General features: G+C 42.1%; 1 protein-coding gene across 3 annotated transcripts in view; it reads left to right on the top strand.

Annotated features, from left to right (window-relative positions):
* The first annotated feature begins 3,110 nt into the window (after positions 1-3,110).
* LOC147170352 (dehydrogenase/reductase SDR family member 13-like) overlaps positions 3,111-23,171 on the top strand; it is a 51,661-nt gene continuing 31,600 nt past the window's right edge. Inside the window, exons 1-5 of one of the 3 annotated variants that reach the window (XM_086080675.1) lie at positions 3,111-3,274; positions 7,602-7,720; positions 7,929-8,049; positions 10,317-10,643; positions 11,594-12,332. In XM_086080675.1, the coding sequence (XP_085936801.1) occupies positions 3,148-3,274; positions 7,602-7,720; positions 7,929-8,049; positions 10,317-10,643; positions 11,594-11,853 (954 nt within the window). In that variant the 5' untranslated portion in view covers positions 3,111-3,147 and the 3' untranslated portion in view covers positions 11,854-12,332. Of the gene's footprint in view, positions 3,275-7,601; positions 7,721-7,925; positions 8,050-10,316; positions 10,644-11,593; positions 12,333-23,171 lie in introns of those variants that run through there. The other 2 variants (XM_086080674.1, XR_015095580.1) reach the window with 2 other exon arrangements.

The following is a 23,171-nucleotide window of genomic DNA, read 5'->3' as shown; positions in this document are numbered from 1 at the left end:
GAAAAGTGTATTCTAGAAAAGTTTATTAGTCGTGGTAGTGATAGTCCCCCATTACTCAGATCCATCCACGCCGATCCCCAACACACACACGCACGCGCACGTCCCAGTGTTTTGCATGGGGGAAAAAAAAGATGGATGGATGGATGGTATTTTCAAAACGATATGTCAATCTTCAATAGTTGGTTAGATTCCCTTTGCCATAACCACTGCCTCGATGGGCCGTGGCATTGCCTGGAGGTCCTGAAAGCCCAGGCTTTCTTGATGCTTGCTATCAGCTCTTTGTTTTTGGGTCTGGTGGCCCTCATTTTCCTCTTGATAGTACTGTATTGTGGCCCTCGCTTTCCTTTTGTAATACAGTTCTGTCAAGAGGAAAATGAGGGCCACCAGACCCAAAAACAAAGAGCTGACAGCAAGCATAAAAAAAGCCTAGGCTTCTAGGACCCCCAGGCAATGCCACGTTGCAACGAGGCAGTGGTTAAGGCAAAGGAAATCCAACCAACTATTGAAGATTGACATATCGTTTTAAAAAGACCCTCCATCCATCCATCTTTTTTTCCCCCATGCAAAAAACTGGGAAGTATGCATGATGGTGATTTCTTCACTTTATTTCAAAGTTTTCATTGGTTTTATGAGCCGGAAGCCCAAATAATGTAAAAATAAACAAATAAATGCTTGAAATCATTTAAATTGTGGGCCCCTGAATCTATAATCTATGAAAGTTGGATTTTTTGAATGGAATTACGGAAATTGGAATGATTTGGATTATTGTCATGTTGCATGATCCATCTTCTACCAGGCTGTAATTTTACAAAGAACAGCTTCAGGTTATGATCCAGGATTTCACAATATTCCTCTGAATTCATGATTACCTGGATTATGTGAGTTATGAGTATGAGTTGTCCAGGTCCTGAGGATGAAAAGCCAGCCCAGAATTTAACATTCTCACCACCCTGCTTCACTGTAGGGAGAAGGTTCTTTTGCTGGTATGCAGTGTTTACTTTTCACCAAACATGACTGTTTTAGTTGTGTCCAAACAGTTCAATTTTGGACTCATTTGTCCACAGAAGGGACTTCCAAAAAGCTTCAGGTTTGTCCAAGTACTCTCTGGCAAAGTTGAGATGGGCAGCTTTGATCTTTTTTTGTGAGTAGAGGCTTCTACCTAGCAAGCCTTCCATGAATGCCTTGTCGATCGACTTTTCGTCTGATTGTTGAAGCATGCACATGTGTCCCAGATGCAGCAAAAAGAAAGTCTGCAAAGCCCTTGATGTGATGTTCGAGTTGACTTTTTACCTGAATTATCATTTGTCTTGTGGGTCTTGCTGATATTTTAGAAGGTCATCCACTTCTAGGCAGGATTGGAGTAATTTTCAGTGTTCTCTAGTTGTAGATGATCTGCTTCACAGTGGAATGATGAAGCTATTTTTTTTAAATGACTTTATAGCTTTCCCCAGACAAATATGCTGTCACTACTTACTTCCTAGGTCCCCTGAGATTTCTTTTCCTCTCAGCATGACTGACCTGTATGGGTTCACCTGGGTACGACTAAAGTGATGTGGTTTTGTCTCTGCTTCAGTCAGTGATGTACAATTTCTTCACTTAACCTCTCTCATTTCATTGGTCCATTTCAGTGGTTAGTTTAGCTACCAGTTTGTCCTAACTGATCCTACTTGACTGCTTGTTTTAAACAATGCAGCTCAGAGTTCACTTACTTTTGCACCTACATTAATTGACCAAAAACTATTTTTAATTTAGTTTTGATTACACAGTTGATTTAAAAAACAAAACAAAAAAAACAACAATTGAATTGATAAACCTACACCTGTTATTTCATACAAAATGTAATGGTTCAGATTGAACAACAAAATCAGGTTGGAACAATTGGAAAGTCCAAATTCCTCAAGAGGTTCACAAACTTTTGAGCAGCACTGTATAAGAAACCTATAACACCTGATGTTTTGACTGTGATACTTTGCTGTTCACCTCACACTTTGTCATGCTCCCAGTCAGCCCGGCAAGCCATCATGTTTGGCATGATCATTGCGAAGAGGGTCATTTTGAGAGAATGGAAGTCCACTACGCCTCCCAATTATTGTAAATGGCTGAATGATATGGTGTCTTGTTTATATCTGGAAGAGATTTGGTATCGCCTTTCTGATTGTCGTGACAAATTTATAAAAATCTGGGGACCTTTTATTGACTATATCAAGCAGAAGGGAACTCGACCTGTGACCACAAGGGATTGATTTGTAGAAACTGTGCATCTCATTTTGGACTATTGGACCTTTCTTGATTTTTACTGTACGAGTGTATTTAGCTGTGTATTTGTGTGAAAATGTCTTAGCACTGGCAGTGTTTGTGTTTATGTTATCTTAAATTAAAAAAACTGAATACAATTTATATCCCCCAAAAGTGTGTCTGTGTGTGTGCGTGTGTGTGTACTGTCTAAAACTTGTAACTCAGAGAAAAGTGGCAAACCTTAAGGCAATATTACGTTTAACTCGTCTATCCCCAATACAGATGCACACATGTCACTTTTTCTTTTTTTATCCATGCATGCTGTATCGTTTTTGCTATTATCTGTTGGACTCGTGCCCTTATGACTTTTACTTTCTGTGATGTAGATAAATAGCGACATCTTCTGTCTCATTAATGCAAGTGCGCGAAGCCTACCCAGTGTCATCCAAAGTCAAATAAAGCGTGTTATTCAAAAGTACTCATGACGCATATTGACAATCTCGACCTTACGTCACAAGTCAAAATGGCGAAATTACGCTCTCCACTCATTCAAAAGCATTGGAATAATGTGATTTGTGAGGATTATTCTGATGATGAACCCTTGTGCGGAATGAGCGGTTAAGAAAATGGATGGATGGATTCTGATGATGAAGTGTGTAGTTTGAGTACTATAACAATCTGCCTGGTTTCAAACCACTGGTTTGTACGTTCGCCACAAGCAATACAATATGCGGTTAGTTGTCACCATATAAAGGAAGAATTCGCATTGCGTTGCATTGGGGAAATATCAGAAATGTCCATATGTTCGGAATTGTCAAGATAATATTCAACGTTAATACATTTTAATTTGAATATTGTAACCGGAACTACTTTATTTACGTCGACATGCAAGCGTGATAGTACCGCACAGTGATGTTGGCACTGCTGGGCTTCGTGGCGATAGTCGTCGCCTGCTATGTCTTATTATATTATTGCGTGTTTAGAGGGGTGAGGTGCTTGAGTCCAGTGAAGCTGATGGGGAAGACGGTCATCGTGACAGGTGATGTTTTCGTATCAAGCGTCTTTTTCCTACATGGGTTTGAAAACTACACAGGAAGCAGTTAAAAAAAAAAACTTTAACATGAATATTTTTTAGTACACTAATTTAAACAAATTTGCTAAGACATTACATTACTACGTATCGTGTACAGTTACATTTCACGCATTTAGTGTTGTGAGAGCTCTCTGTGTAGACCACGGACTTGCATATGAATGGACCGTCAATGCAGTTTACTCGCCGTCGGGAGAAGTGAAGCCACCGGAAGTTCCTTGGCGGCCATCTTACGTTGCCACTTTCTTTGTATCATAGCGTGAATACATTAATTTATCTGCGGCATATTCGATTTATATGGCGCTTTTCTGGACACTCAAAGACGCTTCACAGTGGATACATGATTATATATAATGTATATATTCATAATGTGTGTGTATATATATATATATATATATATATATATATATATATATATATATATATATATATATATATATATATATATATATATATATATATATATATATATATATATATATATGTACAATATAACCTTTGTATGACTTAAAAAAGTCTGAAAAGTTGATGCAAACAGTGAAGTTCGTTCTTTTGGCAAGCTCGTTGTGTTATGTAAAGTTATTTTAAACATTTAAATTAATGTAATAATAAAAATGAAGATCGTCAATAATCTTGTAAATTATGTTTTACCATTCAAAGTCTGTCTCCATGAAGGCCACCATTCTCGAGTGACATCAGATTGAAGCCGGTCAGTGAAGTCGGGGTTATTTTTATTCTGATTATTACAACATATATAATTAGATCTATGAGCAGTTCAGATTATGGATGGATGGATAACATATGGCAAAATAAAGTGTTTTTTAAACTGTAAATTCTATAATTGAAGTGCATGGGGAAACTATGCAAAAAAGTAACAATTTGAGTGTGGAGAAACCCTTTTTCACGGCACTGTATTTAGGGAACAATATTTTTTTGTCACCCCTCCGTGAGTCATCACCTTTTCGTGGTGGAGGGGTTTGCGTGTCCCAATGAGCCTAGGAGCTATATTGTCTGGGGCTTCATGCCCCTGGTAGTGTCACCCATGGCAAACAGGTCCTAGGTGAGGTACCAGACAAAGCATGGCTCAAAAGACCCCAATGATGAACACAAACTTTGGATCTTCGTTTCCCTTGCCCGGACGCGGGTCACCGGGGCCCCCCTCTGGAGCCAGGCATGGAAGTGGGGCTCGAAGGCGAGCGTCTGGTGGCCGGGCCTGTACCCGTGGGGCCCGGCCGGGCACAGCCCGAAAAGGCAACGTAGGTCCCCCTTCCCATGGGCTCACCACCGGTGGGAGGGGCCAAAGGGGTCGGGTGCGCAGTGAGTTGTGTGGCAGCCAAAGGGCGGTCCGACCCCGGCTACTGAAGCTAGCTCTGGAGACATGGAATGTCACCTCTCTGGCAGGGAAAGAGCCCGAGCTGGTGTGCGAGGCTGATGAGAAGTTCCGACTAGATATAGTCTGACTCACCTCCACACACGGTTTGGGTTCTGGTACCAATCCTCTCGAGAGGGGCTGGACACTTCTTCCACTCTGGAGTTGCCCAAGGTGAGAGGCGCAGAGCAGGTGTGGGCATACTCATTGCCCCCTGGCTAGGCGCCTGTACGTTGGGGTTTACCCCGGTGAATGAGAGGGTAGCCTCCCTCCGCCTTCGGGTGAGGGGACAGGTCCTGACTGTTGTTTGTGCTTATGCACCGAACAGCAGCTCAGAGTACCCACCCTTTCTGGAGTCCTTGGAGGGTGTGCTGGAGAGCGCTCCCCCTGGGGACTCCCTCGTTCTGCTGGGGGACTTCAACGCTCACGCGGGTAATGACAATGAGACCGGGAGGGGTGTGATTGGGAGGAACGGCCCGCCCGATCAAAACCAGAGCGGTGTTTTCTTATTGGACTTCTGTGCTCGCCACGGACTGACCACAACGAACATCATGTTCAAACACAAGGGTGTCCATATGTGCACTTGGCACCAAGACACCCTAGGCCGCAGTTCGATGATCGACTTTGTAGTCGTGTCATCGGATTTGCGGCCGTATGTGTTGGACACTCGGGTGAAGAGAGGGGCGGAGCTGTCAAATAATCACCACCTGGTGGTGTGTTTGCTCCGATGGCGGGGTAAGATGCTGGTCCGACCGGGCAGACCCAAACGTATTGTGAGGGTCTGCTGGGAACGTCTGGCAGAATCCTCTGTCAGAAAGAGTTTCAACACCCACCTCCGGCAGAACTTCTCCCTTGTCCTGAGGGAAGCGGGAACATTGAGTCCGAGTGGACCATGTTCCGCGCTTCCATTATTAAGGCGGCCGATCGGAGCTGTGGCCATAAGGTGGTTGGTGCCTGTCGTGGCGGGAATCCTCAAACTCGCTGGTGGACACCAGCGGTAAGGGATGCCGTCAAGCTGAAGAAGGAGTCCTATTGGGCCTTTTTGGCCTGTGGAACTCCGGAGACTGCTGACAGGTACCGGTTGGCCAAGCGGAAGGCGGCTTCGGCGGTCGCTGAGGCAAAAACTCGGACATGCGAGGAGTTTGGTGAGGCCATGGAAAACGACTTCCGGGCGGCTTCGAAGAAATTCTGGTCCACCATCCGGCATCTCAGGAGAGGAAAGCAGTGCGCCATTAACACTGTGTATAGTGGAGATGGGGTGCTGCTGACCTCGACTCGGGACGTCGTGAATCGGTGGGAAGAATACTTCTAAGATCTCCTCAATTCCTTTGAGGAAGCAGGGTCTGGGGACTCTGAGGTGGGCTCCCCTATCTCTGGGGTCGAAGTCACTGAGGTGGTTGGAAAGCTCCTCGGTGGCAGGGCCCCCAGGGGTGGATGAGATCCGCCCGGAGTTCCTAAGGGCTCTGCATGTTGTGGGGCTGTCGTGGTTGACACGCCTCTACAACATCGCGTGGACATCGGGGACAGTGCCTCTGGATTGGCAGACCGGGGTGGTGGTCCCCCTTTTTAAGAAGGGGGACCACCACCCCGGTCTGCCAATTAAGAAGGGGGACCGGAGGGTGTATTCCAACTTTAGAGGGATCACACTTCTCAGCCTCCCAGGTAAGGTCTATTCAGGGGTGCTAGAGAGGAGGGTCCGTCGGGAAGTCGAATCTCGGATTCAGGAGGAGCAGCTCTACACCCTCGGCAGGGTCCTCGAGGGTGCGTGGGAGTTCACCCAACCAGTCCACATGTGCTTTGTGGACTTGGAGAAGGCATTTGACCGTGTCCCTCGGGGAGTCCTGTGGGGGGTGCTTCGGGAGTATCGGGTACCGAGCCCCTTGATACGGGCTATTACGGTCCCTTTACGACCGAGTTTGGTTCGCATTGCCGGCAATAAGTCAAATTCGTTTCCTGTGAGGGTTGGACTCCGCCAAGGTTGCCCTTTGTCACCGATTCTGTTCATAACTTTTATAGACAGAATTTCTAGGCGTAGCCGAGGCGTTAAGGGGGTCCGGTTTGGTGGCCTCAACATTGCATCTCTGCTTTTTGCAGATGATGTGGTGCTGCTGGCTTCTTCAAGCCGTGATCTCCAACTCTCACTGGAGCAGTTCGCGGCCGAGTGTAAAGCGGTTGGGATGAAGATCAGCACCTCCAAATCCGAGACCGTGGTCCTCAGTCGAAAAAGGGTGGAGTGCCCTCTCCGTGTCGGGGATGAGATCCTGCCCCTAAGTGGAGGAGTTCAAGTAACTCGGGGTCTTGTTCACGAGTGAGGGTAGGTTGGAGTGGGAGATCGACAGGCGGACCGGTGCAGCGTCTGCAGTGATGCGGACGCTGTATCAGTCCGTTGTGGTAAAGAAGGAGCTGAGCCTAAGGGCAAAGCTCTTGATTTACCGGTCGATCTACGTTCCTGCCCTCACCTATGGTCACAAGCTGTGGGTCGAAATGAGTTTTCTCCGCAGGGTAGCCGGGCTCTCCTTAGAGATAGGGTGAGAAGCTAGGTCATCCGGGAGGGACTCAGTGTCAAGCCGCTACTCCTCCGCGTTGAGAAGAACCAGTTGAGGTGGCTCGGGCATCTGGTTTGGATGCCTCCTGGACGCCTCCCTGGGGAGGTGTTCCGGGCATGTCCCACCGGCGGGAGGCCCCGGGGACGACCCAGGACACGCTGGAGAGACTACGTCTCTCGGCTGGCCTGGGAACGCCTTGGGATCCCGTCGGAGGAGCTGGCTGATGTGGCTGGGTAGAGGGAAGTCTGGGCTTCCCTGCTAAAGCTGCTGCCCCCGCGACCCAACCCCGAAAAAGCGGTAGATGATGGATGGATGGATATTTTTTGTCAATGTTATGTAATATAATGTTATTTGCTTTCAGGAGGCAACACTGGTATTGGCAAAGCTACAGCTCTGGAATTGGCCAACAGAGGTGCCAGGGTCATTTTAGCCTGCCGTAACAAGAAGAAAGCTGAAGCTGCTGTGTTTGACATTCGCCGAGTAAGGAACTGCTACACTTTTATGTGCAAGTAATTAACATATTTTTACTGTGAAATGCAATGCATTGTATTGAAGGATGTTATTTTGTCTGTCTAAATAAACATACTTTTGAATATTTAACATTTTGACAGTGTCAATCGAAAGTAAAAGTAATCCAATTTTGATGAATTTTCACTCAAAGCCTCACAGCCTTCTTGTTTTCTAGAAGAGTGGGAACAATCAGGTTGTGTTCATGCAGTTGGATCTTGCAAGTTTTCAGTCTGTACGCAGTTTTGCTGAAACCATCTTGGAAACTGAGCCCAGAGTGGACATTCTTATCAACAATGCTGGTAAGATTGCTCAAGTACATCAAATGATCACATTTCACAGAACCGTCTACAAAGAGCTATTCTTGAATTTTGCATTCACATAATAAAACCCCAAAACAACACTGGACTTTAAATGCTTAAGAACATTGTCATAGCTTTATGGGTCAAAACTATCTAGACAACAAAATGTGTAACAACACTAGACTTTAAATGCTTAAGAATGTTTTCATAGCTTTATGGGTCAAAACTATCTAGACAACAAAATGTGTGGCTTGTTTGGAACTTGTTTTTTTTTGTATTGTTTTTGTTTTTTAATTTGTTATTGAAAACTTTGAAAATTATAAATAAAATATTGGAGAAAACTACCTCGACAACAAAATGTGTGGTTTGTTTGGGACTCAAACACTCCGAAAGTTTGTACAGGAAGTCCTCGAGAGTTACAACGTGCGCGACCTACAACGTTTCGACTTTACGACGCCCGTGCCTTGTTCGTAGCACCTTCGTTTTTGTTTATTTAAAGTAATGTTGTTGTTACCTCCAGCAACGGACGTCCATCGAGCAGGCGCATCACATTTCCGTGTTTAAGTTTCCATTAGCTCCGCTTTGTCGTCCGTCAGCAATAAATGTCCGTGCAAAAACATGAAATATTGGTTCTGGCATCTTCCGGGTGGCGCAAGTATGTTATTTAAAATTACTGTACAAAGTGTTTTGATGTAAATTTCGACTTAAGTGGGGAAATCTGACCAACGTGGAAATTCGGGCTACGTCGCTTGCATAAGAACGAAACTCGTTCGTAACTCCTTTCCAAAAGCTGTAAAATCTTTTTTTTCCCCCTCCATTTTATTTTGGGGTTTTTGCCGACCAGGAATCAGGTCAGCTATCACAACAAGCGTGACAGTCTTACCGTGCAACCATCCGCAGCTCGGATATTTTGCAGGGTTGGGGAATCCAGGTCCAGAAAGTAAACACCCTGCCATAGATTGGCTTTAGCCTAAGTGCTTCTACGAGCTTGTCTCCACCTGCTGATTAGAAGCACCTGTGGCTAAAGCCAAACTGTTTCAGGGTTTTTAATTTCTGGACTTGGATTCCCCAACCTTATTCGTGAGGTGCCAGCTGAGCAGCATCTTTTGTTTGGTTGTCTTTGACCATGCGAGTATCACGCGGTGATGCCACCTGAACAGTCCAATTTGGTTTTCAACCCACAGCCACTTTGAGCTGCACCCACCTTCTTCAGTTTTTTTTCTTCTTTCTCCTTTTTTCTTCACCTGCAAATCGTTCGACCCCCCCCTTTTCCCCTAGCTGTTACGAGTTTTAAGTGCAAGAGCAGAATATACTAGAGCATTCAAAGTTGGTGCATATCAAATTTGGGTAGCAACCTCTAACTTTGTGCGTTTGATAAGGTCCGCCAAATTTCCGTAGTTACTACCCGTTTAGATTCCCAGTTCGTTCTCATAGTTCCCATTTATTTTCCTTCATTCTTTTAACTTCCCCGTAGTATGGAAACCCTTTGTTGTCCATATCGGTTATTACATAGTATGGGTGTGCTTAAATAAAAGGTATTAACCTCTTTTCTGGTCAAATCAATCAATCAATCAATCAATCAAATCAGTTTTTTTTCATTATTTATCCACTTCTCTAACTGAAAAACAGACGTGGTGCCCCTAGAGGTGCTCAGGTTTAGTGGAGGCATTAGTTCTGAGTCGCTATTAAATAAATCTGCTTTTTTGAGCAATCCCATTTACTCTACATTTATAAGACATGCACCTTAAACTGTGAACTCCTTGCACTTTTTGTTCAACTTTTTAAACAAAAAATGTCTATTTTCTAAGACTTAAAAAAACAACTTTAAAATTCACAAATTGTAATAGCTGGTTAATAGACATTTTCTTAAAGGCTTGAAATGAAGTCAATATGTTAACTTAAGTAGACAGTACAATATATAGATATTATGTAGTACAAAGATTATGCCACGAACTTCCAGTTTAAAGGATTAAACTTGGGTTCAGCGGGTCCATCTATAGCTATGCAAAATGACTGAACTCTTCAAAAGGTTACTCAAGGCAAATATTTGGCTGAACGTCATGAGTAGTATTATTCAAGCAATTTCATTCATCTCAATACATGAGTTCATTGTTGATTTATGGTATCATAATAAAAAAAAAAAAAGAAGCTGCATTTTTATTTACTTTTGCTGTCTTTGTGAAATATTGTGCTGTATTATGATAGATAAAAAAAAAGCAGAAGTCAGGAAGGGGCAAATACTTTTCACTGCATTGTATATTTTTCAGGTCTGATGGGTTCTGGATGCACAGAGGATGGTTATAGCATGGCGCTTGGGGTCAACCATCTTGGTCACTTCCTGCTCACCAACCTTCTCCTGGAAAAATTGCAGCAATGTGGACCCAGTCGCATCGTAAATGTGTCCGCTCTTCTCCACCGGCTTGGCAATATTCATTTCTCCTTGATGGCTTCCAAACAAGATTTGGGGACAGACCTTTCGATCTGGCACACGTTTCAGGCGTACTGCGACAGCAAGCTGTGTAATGTGCTGTTCACCAGAGAACTTGCTAACAAGTTGGAGTGCTCAAGAGTGACTTGCTACAGCCTCCACCCAGGTTAGTGACACTTGCACTTGTGCACTACTGTGATCTTTGTTTGATTCCATTTGAACAAAATCATGGCGGTTCACCTCTTATCCAATTACAGTGGAACCTCGACTTGTGAATGACCCTTTTTTTTACCAACTTTTCAAGTTACGCACACAATTTTTGGAGAAAATCTGCCTTTAGTAACGTACATTATGCAAACCGTCTCAGCATGAATGAACGGACAGATCAGTGTTGTGCTTCTTACGATACATGACCATCATTGGCTCTGTGTTAACTCATTGCGATAATTGTGCTCTTTCTTTTTTTTACTCTTAATTAGACCTCAGATTGACTTAAAGGTTATGTTTGGCTGTAAATGCCCCAAAACCCCCACATAAAACTTGATGTCTCCTCCGTGGCAGCAAATATAAAGCTGTCTTATGTGCAGCCGGAAAGTTTGGTGACCCAAAACCTGGTGCGGAGTGAGTTCACCTTAGGGGATGGTTGCTCCAGCCTCCTGAGAAGGTGTTTAGGGCCTATACTAGATGTGGAAGGAAAACATAGTGAGCACAAAAACAGATGAACAACATCTGCCAAATCCAACATGCCATCTAACTCAAGACAATAAAGAACTTTAAACGCAGTGGTTCATACATCTTGTGTCAGGCGCTCTTGTGTCGGGCAGAAACTGAATTTATTCAGCTGACACATAATGATTTAAAATTTCCCATTTTACATCTTACTTTTGATATGCTATGCTGTATTTACCAATAATTGATGACAGTGATACCTGTAAACAACAAAATACAAGTTTGATGCATTAAACTTCATCAACAACTACTGTACTCATATCAATTCCAAATACTGTCATGTTCAGCTGGACTGAAATTCAAAACATTTATTTGCAAAACCTAAATATTTGTAGCAAATTAATATTCCAATCACTAGCTACATTTTATGATTTCTGTTCTTGGCAGGGATTATCTACACTGAATTATGCCGCAATATTAGCCTGTGGCAGCAGATCCTGATGATTCCCTTTGCCAAGCTTTTTTTTCTGGACCCTAAGGGTGGCTCCCAGACCACCCTGTACTGTGCCCTCCAAGAGGGCATCGAGACGCTTAGTGGGCGCTACTTTTCCAGCTGTGCTCTGCAACAGGTGGGACACAAAGGCCGAGATGATGCCCTGGCAAATAAGCTATGGGAGGTCAGTGAGAGATTGACAGGATTAACATGATAAAGTTCTGTATGATAGCTCTGTGCATCATTATCTGCTGTCTACCTCCATACTTATATACATTGTTGGAATAAACAATGAAATGTTGGAATAAACAATGATTTATATGCTAATGCTATTAGATTTTGACTGAGACATATATATATATATATATATATATATATATATATATATACACATACATACATACATACACACACACACCCCCACATATGAATGAAATGAAATGTTCTGCTGACCAGATGAGGAAAATATTAAAATTAAATGGCTTTTGGATTTTGATGTTTTTGTAATTGCAAATTTTATATCTAAAGCTTGGAAAAGAAAACACAATATTTTTGTTGTAAGTTTTTGTTGGTTTAATTTTTTATTTTTGGTTTTCATACCAGGTTATTTTGGTGTTTTGGTGTTTTGTAAGCCCATGTGGGCTGGGTGTGCTATGGTATGCATGACACAACAATAAAAATACTATATGCAAAGTGCATGTGTATATTTTTTTACAGTATGTATAATACATAATGTGCAATCAAGCCCGAAATTATTCATACCCCCGGCAAAATTTGATTTAAAGTTACTTCAAGCAGTAAGTTTTTTCCTGGAATGGCAATGACACCGGTGTCTCCCAGTAGATAATAGGATGTTGTACAAGAGGCATCACTGTGGGAAAAAAATATTTATCAGATTTTATATACCTTTGAACAAAAAGTGGCACGTCCAAAATTATTCATACCCTTTGCCAAAATGAATAGATATCTGGGCTTGACTGTATATGTATAATATTTGCATGTTATGGGAAAATGGATGTATGTATGTATGCAGAGGTGCACGTTAGCGGTACATATGCATACTGAAAATATTAATGTACATGTACTACATGCCAGATTTGCTTGTGTCATTACGCGTTTGTGTGCTGAGCATTTTTCAGCTTAGTCAGCCTGACTCCGCTCAGGCCAGCCTCCAGTCCAAGTCAAGCCACGATTTCTTCAGAGGGACAACTTCAAGGCCTATAGCTTAATGCCCATCTTTGTACATTAGATAAGATGCCTAAGATGTCACTTGTGAAGAAACACAAACTGTGCTTTCAGTAAATGTACAGTATGTACAGTAACGTGTCTAACAGCCAACGTGTTGTGTTCTTCCCCCACATCCTTTTTTGGGTCATTTTAAAATCATTCTTATGTATGTTTTTAATCTTGTTTTGTTTTGTTTTATTATTTTTTTCCTTTCGGACACATTATTACAGGTTACATCGATCACATAATATCATTTGCAACATTGACATGCGAAAGAAGGGCTGACGGGTAGAAGCCATGGCTTATTAGTAACCCGTGCCCATCGAATCTTACTATGCGCATCAGTCATATTCATTGATTATGATAGTCATTGATTCATATCGTTATCAATCCCAGACTTAAGTCTGCACACTCCTTGCTCAGTTCATCTTGAGTAATGTCTGTGTGTAAGTTGCAGCTAGTACCAATCATTTGGAATTGGTAAATCGGTTCCCAGACGCCACCAACAGGCCCACCCAACCAGGCAAGGAGTCAAGGCGAGCGCATGCTTGTTCACCAGTAACGTCTTTGCTGACCTTGGATCAGCATTCACACATGTTTTGGCTTCCAGAAGAGTAGATCGGCTTGCATTCTGCCCATTGCGTCCACAGCAATGTTCACTCCATTCTGGTCAGTTCAGCCACTACTGTTGCCAGCATCCGATGATGCTTAGATCTTGATACTTCTGAGCGCTCACCAAGGCCAGCCCACCCGGCGGAATAGCCCCCGCTAACCGCATCCCGGAACCATGTTCACCAACCCCATTGTAACTATTTACAGCAGATACAGTGCAGCAACAATACAACCTTATCACGACAGCCTTGCATGTTACAACAAATGTCCAAACAGAAATAGAGCCAGACAATATTTACATTCTTACAGGAACAGCAATACATGTTATCAATGCAGGTGTATAAACAAGAGTTAACCATGGCAGTGTCAGCAAGTAATCATATGCTATATTTACATGATTCAAATCATGACAGCTCCAATTTTGGGTTAATTAGTAATATGTTACAAAAATTAAATTTGGGTACGACATAATCCACAATTTAATGATGTGAGTTACTGATAGCAGTTATTGTCTCTCAAACTCCGGCAATTCATCCACTTTTTTCACGATCCGTATTTTCTTTTGAGAAGATGAGTCTTCTTTTGTTTGGATGAAGATCCGACAGTCTTTTGTCCATGTGTTCTCAATAAATCCATTCTTTCTCAATTGTCACGCCCTTCTGGCAATGTCAACATTTTGTTTTGTGAGATTTTCATTGACGTAGACATGTTTACCTTGAAGCTTGTAGCTATCTCTCAAAAGAGCAATCTTTTTTTTCCTGTCAACAAACCTGATCAGAACTGCCGGTGGTTGTGTCCCCCCAGCTGGAAGCAAAAAGCACATCTGAATGTGCGCTGGATCCACAATTAATCCCAAATCTCCGAGTTGTCACTTGCCGTTCGACAGTCTCGTTCGCTGAAACTTGGTCAGAATCAACTGCACTTGTGCTGGCCGCAGCTCTCGCCCAAGGGCCGCAGCGCGGTTTAATCTGGATACATGTAACGAAGAAGTGGCTCGATGCTCTTTTTCATTTCAAGTATTTTGGGGAACATTTCTTTGAGTTTTGCAAGAGAAGATTTTATCTCCTCAATTTCGTCAGCTCCTTTTCCGCCAGGCATATTGCAACAATGTAGTTAAAAATCCCAATGTTAACAAAATAGTTAGAAGTCACGAGCGAGTCAATCTTCTATACAAACCCAAATTCCAATGAAGTTGGGATTTTGTTTAACAAATAAAAACAGAATTCAAATGATTTGCAAATCATGTTCAACCTATATTTAATTGAATACACTACAAATACAATATATTTAATGTTCGAACTGATTAACATTATTGTTGTTGTTACATTGTGTGACATTACCCCTGTAACATACTTGCAAAATACAGTATACTAAGCTTCAACAACCTGATCAGGTACTCTTATATCCGCTTGATATGTAAACTTCTTAATGACGCTGCCCCATCCCCTTTAACAATATTTGTACGGTGCATCTACACTCTGAGTTAACAAACAGGACGTTACGGGACGAGTGCAACCTTCCTAAACCTTTCTTTCTCAGTCAACCTTTTCATGAAACCACCAAAGTATGCAATGGGCCCCCTGACAATTAAAAAAACAACAATGCAAACTTTCACAGTAGTCCTGCTCACGCTAACACAGGAGTTAAAGTTCTCCGTCGTGGGGATGGATTTCCGTCATTTTGAAAATGAGACAGGTGCACCCCATAAACAAGTCCCCATGGGGACTGCACGTTTGTTGTTTGGGTGTGAATCACACATGGATTTTTATTATTCGCGGTCCTGGCCGGTCTCTACCCCTGCAAATAGTTGGGGTCCACTGTTACTGTCCAAGTTACATTATTTTAATAGTATGGTGATTGGATTACGTTAATAACTACTTTTTTTTTTAACAAGTAACGGGAAACTGTATCAGAAGAATACAATTTAAAAGTAAGCCTCCCAACCCTGCTTATATAGCATAACATGACCATGTATAGATAGATATTTTATTATACATTGATACTGTCTTTTAAGTCTGCTTGATTTTTATCTCTCAAAATGCATCAAATTGATGTTTTTAGGTATGTATTAAGTATTTTTATTTTTTTGCATTCCCAATTACCCTCCTGGAACGGTCGTATACTTGTCACATTTTTTATTCCTGATTAATGCCTAAATATTATTATTAAAAACTGTTGCATTTTATAATTCAGCACTTTTATAAGACTTGTAATTTGATGACACAGCACTATGCATTTTGTACTATGTATTTGTATGTAATTTTAACTTTGTTCTGTTATTTTATTATCTGTGGACTACAGATGGAAACTAGTGCTTAATCTGCTACAGCCAACTTTTTAATGTAACTGCACATTGTCCTTTAAATAAAATAAACAAACAACAGCAACACTGTTTAATAATTTAAACACATTTTTATTATTATTGTTATTTAAACAGAGCAAACTAAACTGTTTTGTTTTTATCTTGAAATCAGTACAGTATATGAACCTGCTTGAATGCAACAATACATTTAGTCACAGGGGGGCAGTAGCGTAACAGCATTTCAAATCTCAACCTCCCCTCACTGAACACTGCTCCTTGAAGCAAGGTTCCTGGAGACCTTAACCTTAAAGACCTATGGATTCTTCTTCATTATGAGCACTGATTATTAACAGGGGTTGGCAAGAAAGCCTAGTCATCTGGGTGCTTTTGTAATTACTTAGTAGGACATTCCTCAGTGTTGACTTTTCAGTTAACCCCATTGTTGGGGACACTCACTCTTGAGCAGTCTATTCCCATCATCCCATAAACCGTTCCTCTGACCACTTTCCTTATCTTTCCTTTGCTGAAATGCTGAAAATATTTCAGATACTCATGTATCTTATATATAACATTTCCCCTCCCCCCCCAATTCGGCATTGGGGCTGCACCTTACTTGCCCCTGAGTTGGTTCAAGTCTGACAAAGTTATGATTATCATATTATGTCTGATAGCAACAAATGTACTTCAAGCCGTTATTTTTCTTTATACTGAAACCAATTCATTAGCTTATGTACCAATGCACTTGCGTCCTGCACCCCTAAAATAAGTGCATTGATGCTTGCGGTCAGCTTTTTGTTATAAAAGGAAAATGAGGGCCACAATACAGTATTATCAAAAGGAAAGTGAGGGCCACCAGATCCAAAAACAAAGAGCATTAAGAAAGCCTGGGCTTCTAGGACACCCAGGCAATACCACGGCAGGGCAGTGATTAAGGTAAAGGGAATCCAACTAACTACTGAAGATTGACATAACGTTTTGAAAATACCACCCCCCTCCCCCCCAAACCCTTGCTGGTTTACTTTTCAACTAACGTGGGTTAATCTTTCTCAAATGAAAGGTACCGTGTTGGTAAACATCAACAGGCATGAAAATCATGCACATTTCGGCCAAAATACGTCGTTTATAAAATATGTCACCTATGATTTGAATCGTGAAGACCCGTGTGTGTGTGTGTGTGTGTTGGTGGGGAGTGCTACGTATGTCGAAGCTAACAGCTGGCAGCCACTGCACCGTCAAACATAAGTCAAGTGTCACCGTCCAGTCACCACCTTTACTATTTCAACACCACATTATAAAAACAGCTGGATAGAAGTGTGTTTTGTGTGTGTGTTTTGCGCTTGATGTCACACATCGTTATCATCGTTGTTTCAAAATTACAGTGTGTGCATACCTGCGCGCGCGAGTTTGTGCGCGTGAAGCTACCGCTGCAAATATTGCATACATAAGCTTAACTTGTTTTACCCCCATTTCACTAGTTATACCAACACAAACTTAATATTTATCCATCTATCTTAAACTTAAGGGGATTACACCTCTGTATTTTAAGACTTTCCACAGTTAACTATAGGCATATAATGATTAAATCTTACTTTTGACACCATGGCGATGTAATTTTTAAAGGCAAGGTCCGGAGTTTTGACTATTTCTGTTTGAAAATAAACCGTTTCTGTTTGTAAACAAACAATTCAAAACGGACCCCTTTCATGGCTTAACACATACAAGCTCAACGTTCATGCCCCTTGCCTCTGACCGCACCCAGCCAAGCAAGCTGCGAGAGTGAGTGACAAGGTATCTTGCAAATGGTCACATTATTGATCCGAGACTGTGCACCGGCGATCACCGACAGGGATAAGTTCAAAACGACATTCGCCTTGTAACGATGGTGAAATAATCAGGACAAGTGTGGAGTTAACAACAGTTTTCAAGAACAAAACAGCAGGCTCAACTAGCACAACACAATCGGCCAATAGCGAGCTTAGCTTCCCAAACAAACAATCCGTGATGCTTTCACGGCCTGTCCAGAGCATTGTAAACTACTCAACCCACATTAACAGAAGCCCAGGGGTGTAGATTGAGAAGGAGTTCATGTGTATACATCCTGTATTTATCTACTGCTTATTTCTAAGTCAAAACGTTGGACGATGTCTTTAATGAAATATTAGGTGTTTTGCTGGTTAGTTTTTTTTTTTTTGAGAGAGAGCTCAGTATTGTTCATTCGGTAATTTTACCGATTCGACATGTCATCATTATTGCTATTTTTTCATTTCTTTTCATTTTTATTTTATTTTGTATGTGCGTGAGTATGTGCAGGTGGGTGTTAATGTGTGTGTGCATGTGTGTGTGGATGTGAGTGTGTGATTCATTAGTTCACCTAAAACCTATTAAACATCCCATACCGTTCACCTAAACCGAATACTTCAGGATCAAAGAAAAGAAAGGAAAGTGAAATCCAGCACCAACCAGACATTACCTACTACCCACCGGGTTACCAACCAGAGTATTTCACCAACCCCAGAAACATCTAAATTCCAACAAATTAGGGAGACCTCAAGAGACCAAAGGAGAGACTGAGGAAAGGAAGGAAGGAAGGAAGGATAGATGAAGCAGAGTGAGATCCACAGACATCAGCTTCCACCTATTCAACGACCAGAGGAAGAAGCAGATTGTGTTTGAATTTCGATAGATGCTGGTGTGGTGGATCTGGCATGCATGAAAACCTCCACCAAAGAGGGGAGCTGTTGACCCCGGCCAGGACAGAGCAAGCACAACCCCTCAGGGCCCCCAGGCCACGGCAGCGCCAAGGGACAACCCCCGGGCCCCGCAGCAAACCCAGGAGCGCCCCCCACTCCAACACGGCCCGCGCCCCCAACCCAATGCAGCAGGACGAGGCACGGAAGGCCCGCCAGGCACCCCACCGGCCCACACCACCCCAAAGTGTGTGTTATGTGCCCAATGTGTCTATTAACAAAGTGTATAGTGCAAAACTAGTGCAGTGAGTTAAGAGGAGCAACCAGCGGGGCCCCTCCCAACCGGGCGGGGGCAGGAGGCGCACCCGCCCACCAAACCCCCACTTACCCCACCCAACCCCCCACCGGGACCCCGGCGGGCATATGAGACCAGCCCGGCGGGACCACCCAAGGTGCCAGCAGGCCCACCGGAGCGGGGCAGGGCAAAACCACCCACACCCGCCCGCCCGGCCCCCGGAGCCCCGAGACCCGGGCCATGGATGGAGCCCCCAGCCCAGGGGAGGGGGAGGAAGGCGGACAGGGGAGGGGGACGGGACGGGGAAAGGAGATGACAAGAAAAGAAGGGCATGGGGCGGCGGCAGGAGGAGGAAGGGTGACGAGGGAGAAGGGACAGCGAGGCGGAGGACAGGCGGGGAGAGGCGAGGAGGGAAAGGCAGCAAGGGGGAGAAAGGGGGAAGGGAGAGGGAGCCACGGGGCACCCCGGAGGCCCACAGGCCCCGAACCGCGTCGCCGGGCCCTGAGCTGCCCCGGACACCAGGGAAAGCACCGCAACGCAGCACCCCCCAAGAGACCCAGGGAACGGCCAAGACGCAGCCGCCACCCAGCAGCCAACAGAGGGGCAGAGCCGCCCACGCTCAGCCAGGGGGGACAGCACCTATCGAGTTAACCCACTGGCACGCAGTGATTCCGAATATCAACCCTTAGTGCCCATTGGAAGTGAATTGGTGTTGGTGACTGTAAGGTGTCATTTGATGTAGTCTGCTCGATCCTGCTGGCGGCAACTGGGTTCCTGACTATAAAAACACAACTCCTTTCTGCTCCCACACACCTAAATAAAACGATTGGTTGTTAAGTTGAAAGTCTGGGTTATGCCATAGGGGAGAAAGCCTGCAGGGCTCTACTTGGGCTTTTGTAATTTCTAGTGCCTTCCACCAGGCAGTCAGGGTGGCGGAAATCATTGGGTTTTTAAAACAATTGTGTCACTTAATCGATGTTGTATTAAAGAGTAAATCTGAAAGTCTGAGGTTATTACAATCCTTCTGTTCTAGTTCCAGCCAACAGTTAGTATCTCTGTTGGGTTGTGCCCATAGAATGATATATTGTTGCTGGTTAGCTATAGAATAGTGCATACAATTTGGTGCCTCTAGTCCTCCTTTGGATTTATTATTTCCGAGTAGATAGACAAATTTTGCTTTTTTTTTATTCCAGTAAAATTTTGTAACGGCCAAGTCCAACAACTGGAACCAGTTAGACATAGGTTTAAATGGAATCATTGAGAAAAAATAGTTTATTTTGGGTAAAACTTTCATTTTAATGGTGGCTATTCGTCCTATTAGAGAAATAGGAAGATTATTCCAGCGCTCCAAGTCACTATAAATGCTATCCAGAAGTGGAGTTAAGTTTAAATGAATTAAATCAGTTAATTTAGGTGAGATTTTTATGCCTAAGTATTTTTAAATTACCTATAGGAAATGAGTAGTGTGGGTCCTGGGCATCCCTGTCTTGTGCCTCTCTGTAGAGGAAAACTCTGAGATATAATCCCATTAGTAGTAACTGTAGCTTTAGGAGAATCAGATAATACTGACACCCAGTGAATAAATGACTTCCCAAAGCCAAATGTATTTAAAACAGCAAAGAGGAAGGACCAGTTAACTTTGTTGAAAGCTTTTTCTGCATCCAATGATATAATAACTGCCTTTTTATCATGCCGCTGTGACATGCTAATAAGGTTAAAGAGCCTCCTAATATTATTAGTAGAGTGACGACCTTTAATAAAGCCTGTTTGGTCACTATGAATGATTGTCGAGATTACTGTTTCTAGTCTAGATGTGAAAGCCTTAGCGATAATTTTAATATCAGTGTTAATTTGTGAAATAAGACGATAACTTGATGGAAGGGTGGGGTCTTTTTCTGGCTTTAATAAAAGTTTAATTGCTGCTGTATTCATGTGTGGGTGTATGTAACCATTAGTTTTAATTTATGTTACTACTCTTAAGAATAGTGGAGCAAGCATTAACCAAAAGTGCTTAAAAAATTTAGCCGGATATCCATCCGGACCAGGTGCTCTGCCATTTGGCATACTATCTAGAGCACTGTACAGCTCGTTTATAGTAAGTGGCGCAGCTAACATATCTTTATATTCAGTAGTTAACTGAGGTATATTTAAGCTACTAAGGAATGCCTCAATATGCTCAGGGTTAGGCTTGTTAGTTTCTGAGTATAGGTGGCGATAATATTTGTAAAAGATTTGATCAATTTATTCTGGTGATTGTGTGCATTCACCAGTTGTCCCTTTAATAGCCGTTATAAGAGATTTTTCCCGATTGCGTTGAAGTTGGTTTGCAAGAAATTTACCTGATTTGTTATCACATTCAAAGTTGTTGTATTTCAATTGTTGTATTATGAACTCTTGTCTTTTTAGACCGCATATCGTCAAACTGTATTTTTGTATTTTGTAAGTCAGTCCATATTTGGTTATTTGGGTTTATTGCGTACTCGTCAGTTGTTTAATTTTACCTTCCAAGTCTTTTTCAAATTTTTTATACTGTTTCTTTTTATAAGATGAATATGATATAATTTTACCTCTAATTACCGCTTTCCCAGCTTCCCAGAGAAGAGATGGAGATAAGTCTGGAGAGTCATTTATTTCCAAAAAGTCTGCCTACTCTCTTCTTACAATTTTGTCAAACTCGTCATTTAGCAGTGAGATGTTAAAACGCCATGTCGGGGGTTGTTTAAAGGTGTAATCAACTTGTAGGGTAAGGGAGAATGGTGCATGGTCACTAATAATAATAGGATGTATTTTTGTAACAGTTTTATCAGCAATAGTTATTTGTAAGAAAAAAATCAATTCTTGAAAAAGACCGGTGCACAGCGGAAAATAAGGTAAATTCCTTCTTAGTTGGATTTTTAAGTCTCCAGCTGTCCACGAGACCAAAATCATCCATATATTCCCCTATAGCTTTAGTAGATTGTAATCGCCTTATACATCTTGTATTATTAGAACAATCTATTAATGGATTTAAGACTGTGTTAAAGTCCCCTCCAATAATAATAGTAGAGTTTGTCGCTAACTCAAACAGCTGAGAGAAAAATTCATGGAAAAAGGCCGGATCATCATTATTAGGGGCATATAAATTACCAAATGTATATATTTTATTAAATATAGTCACCTGAATAATAATGTATCGGCCCTCTGGGTCTGTTACTGTATTATTTAAACTAAAAAATTAATTCTTATGTATGAGTATACAGACTCCTCTTTGTCTACTGTTATAAGGGGCAGAGTACACTTGACTAAAATTCTTATCAATAAGTATTTTTTCTTCAGATTTTTGTAGGTGGGTTTCTTGAAGGAGACAAATATCTGCTTTTAATTTTAAGAGATGGTCTAAAATGTTTATTCTTTTTGCCTGTGAGCGCCACAAACATTCCAGGAAACCAGAACAAATTTATGCATACAAACAATATAGACTCAGTCCTGTGTATATATTTGTATGGGCTATTTGTTAATATTGGCATGTTATAGGATAGAATCAAAGTGGTTAGGTGGTTTATGTAATTTGTGTAAAATATGAGGTAACGTGTAAGTAAATATAACAGTGAAAAAACGAGTAGGGAGGTGAAAGTGAAGGAAATTAGCGGGGGATTAAACATATGACAATACACCAGTAACTGGTAACCTAAGAGAGATTTTTTGTTTAAATATATTTTAGATATAGTTATGTATTAATATTATATTTGTAATATAGCCTAAACATAATGAGTATTCATATTTTAGGTTTTATAACCACATATACAGTATATGTATACATCTAATAATCAAACAAAGTTTAGTTCCACCAATGCCAATTAGAACAGCCAGTGAGTGGAGTTGAGGTTCCGGAATAGTTGGCCATCGATGTATATCAATGACTATCGTAGTCCGTTTACCCTCCTGCCTATTTTGTCTCATTATAGGAAACAGTACCTTTCGCCGCTCATTAATCTCTCTCGGGAATTGGTCATTCATTCCGAAAAAGGTCGCTTTAAGCTCCCGTCCTTTACTTTTAACAAATTATTTATGTTTAAAATGCTCAAATTTACCGATAATAGGACGGGTTTGTTGCCCCTACGGGCTCCAAGCCGATGTACCCGGTGAAAAGAGATATTATTTACCGTCTCCTGAGGAATTTTTAACGACGTCGTAATATTTTTTTTTTATCTCGGCTTCTGGATTGTCAGAGGTATTCTCGGATATGCCTGAGAATATTAAATTATCCCGCATGCTACGGGATTGGACATCCAAAACCGTTTCTTTTAGCGTTTTATTCTCCTTTTTAATCGTTTCCAACTCGGCTGAAACAGCCGCGAGTGAAGAGCGTAACTCGGCATTATCTCGTTGGAGGTCACTTACCTGTTGGCCGACGAATTCCAAACTCGCCT

Source organism: Leptonotus elevatus, chromosome 7, assembly GCF_054856555.1.
Source record: "Leptonotus elevatus isolate MCC_2025b chromosome 7, RoL_Lele_1.0, whole genome shotgun sequence".
NCBI lineage: Eukaryota > Metazoa > Chordata > Actinopteri > Syngnathiformes > Syngnathidae > Leptonotus > Leptonotus elevatus.
The sequence above is the reverse complement of the archived record's forward strand: the minus strand, read 5'-3'. Positions and strand labels throughout refer to the sequence as shown.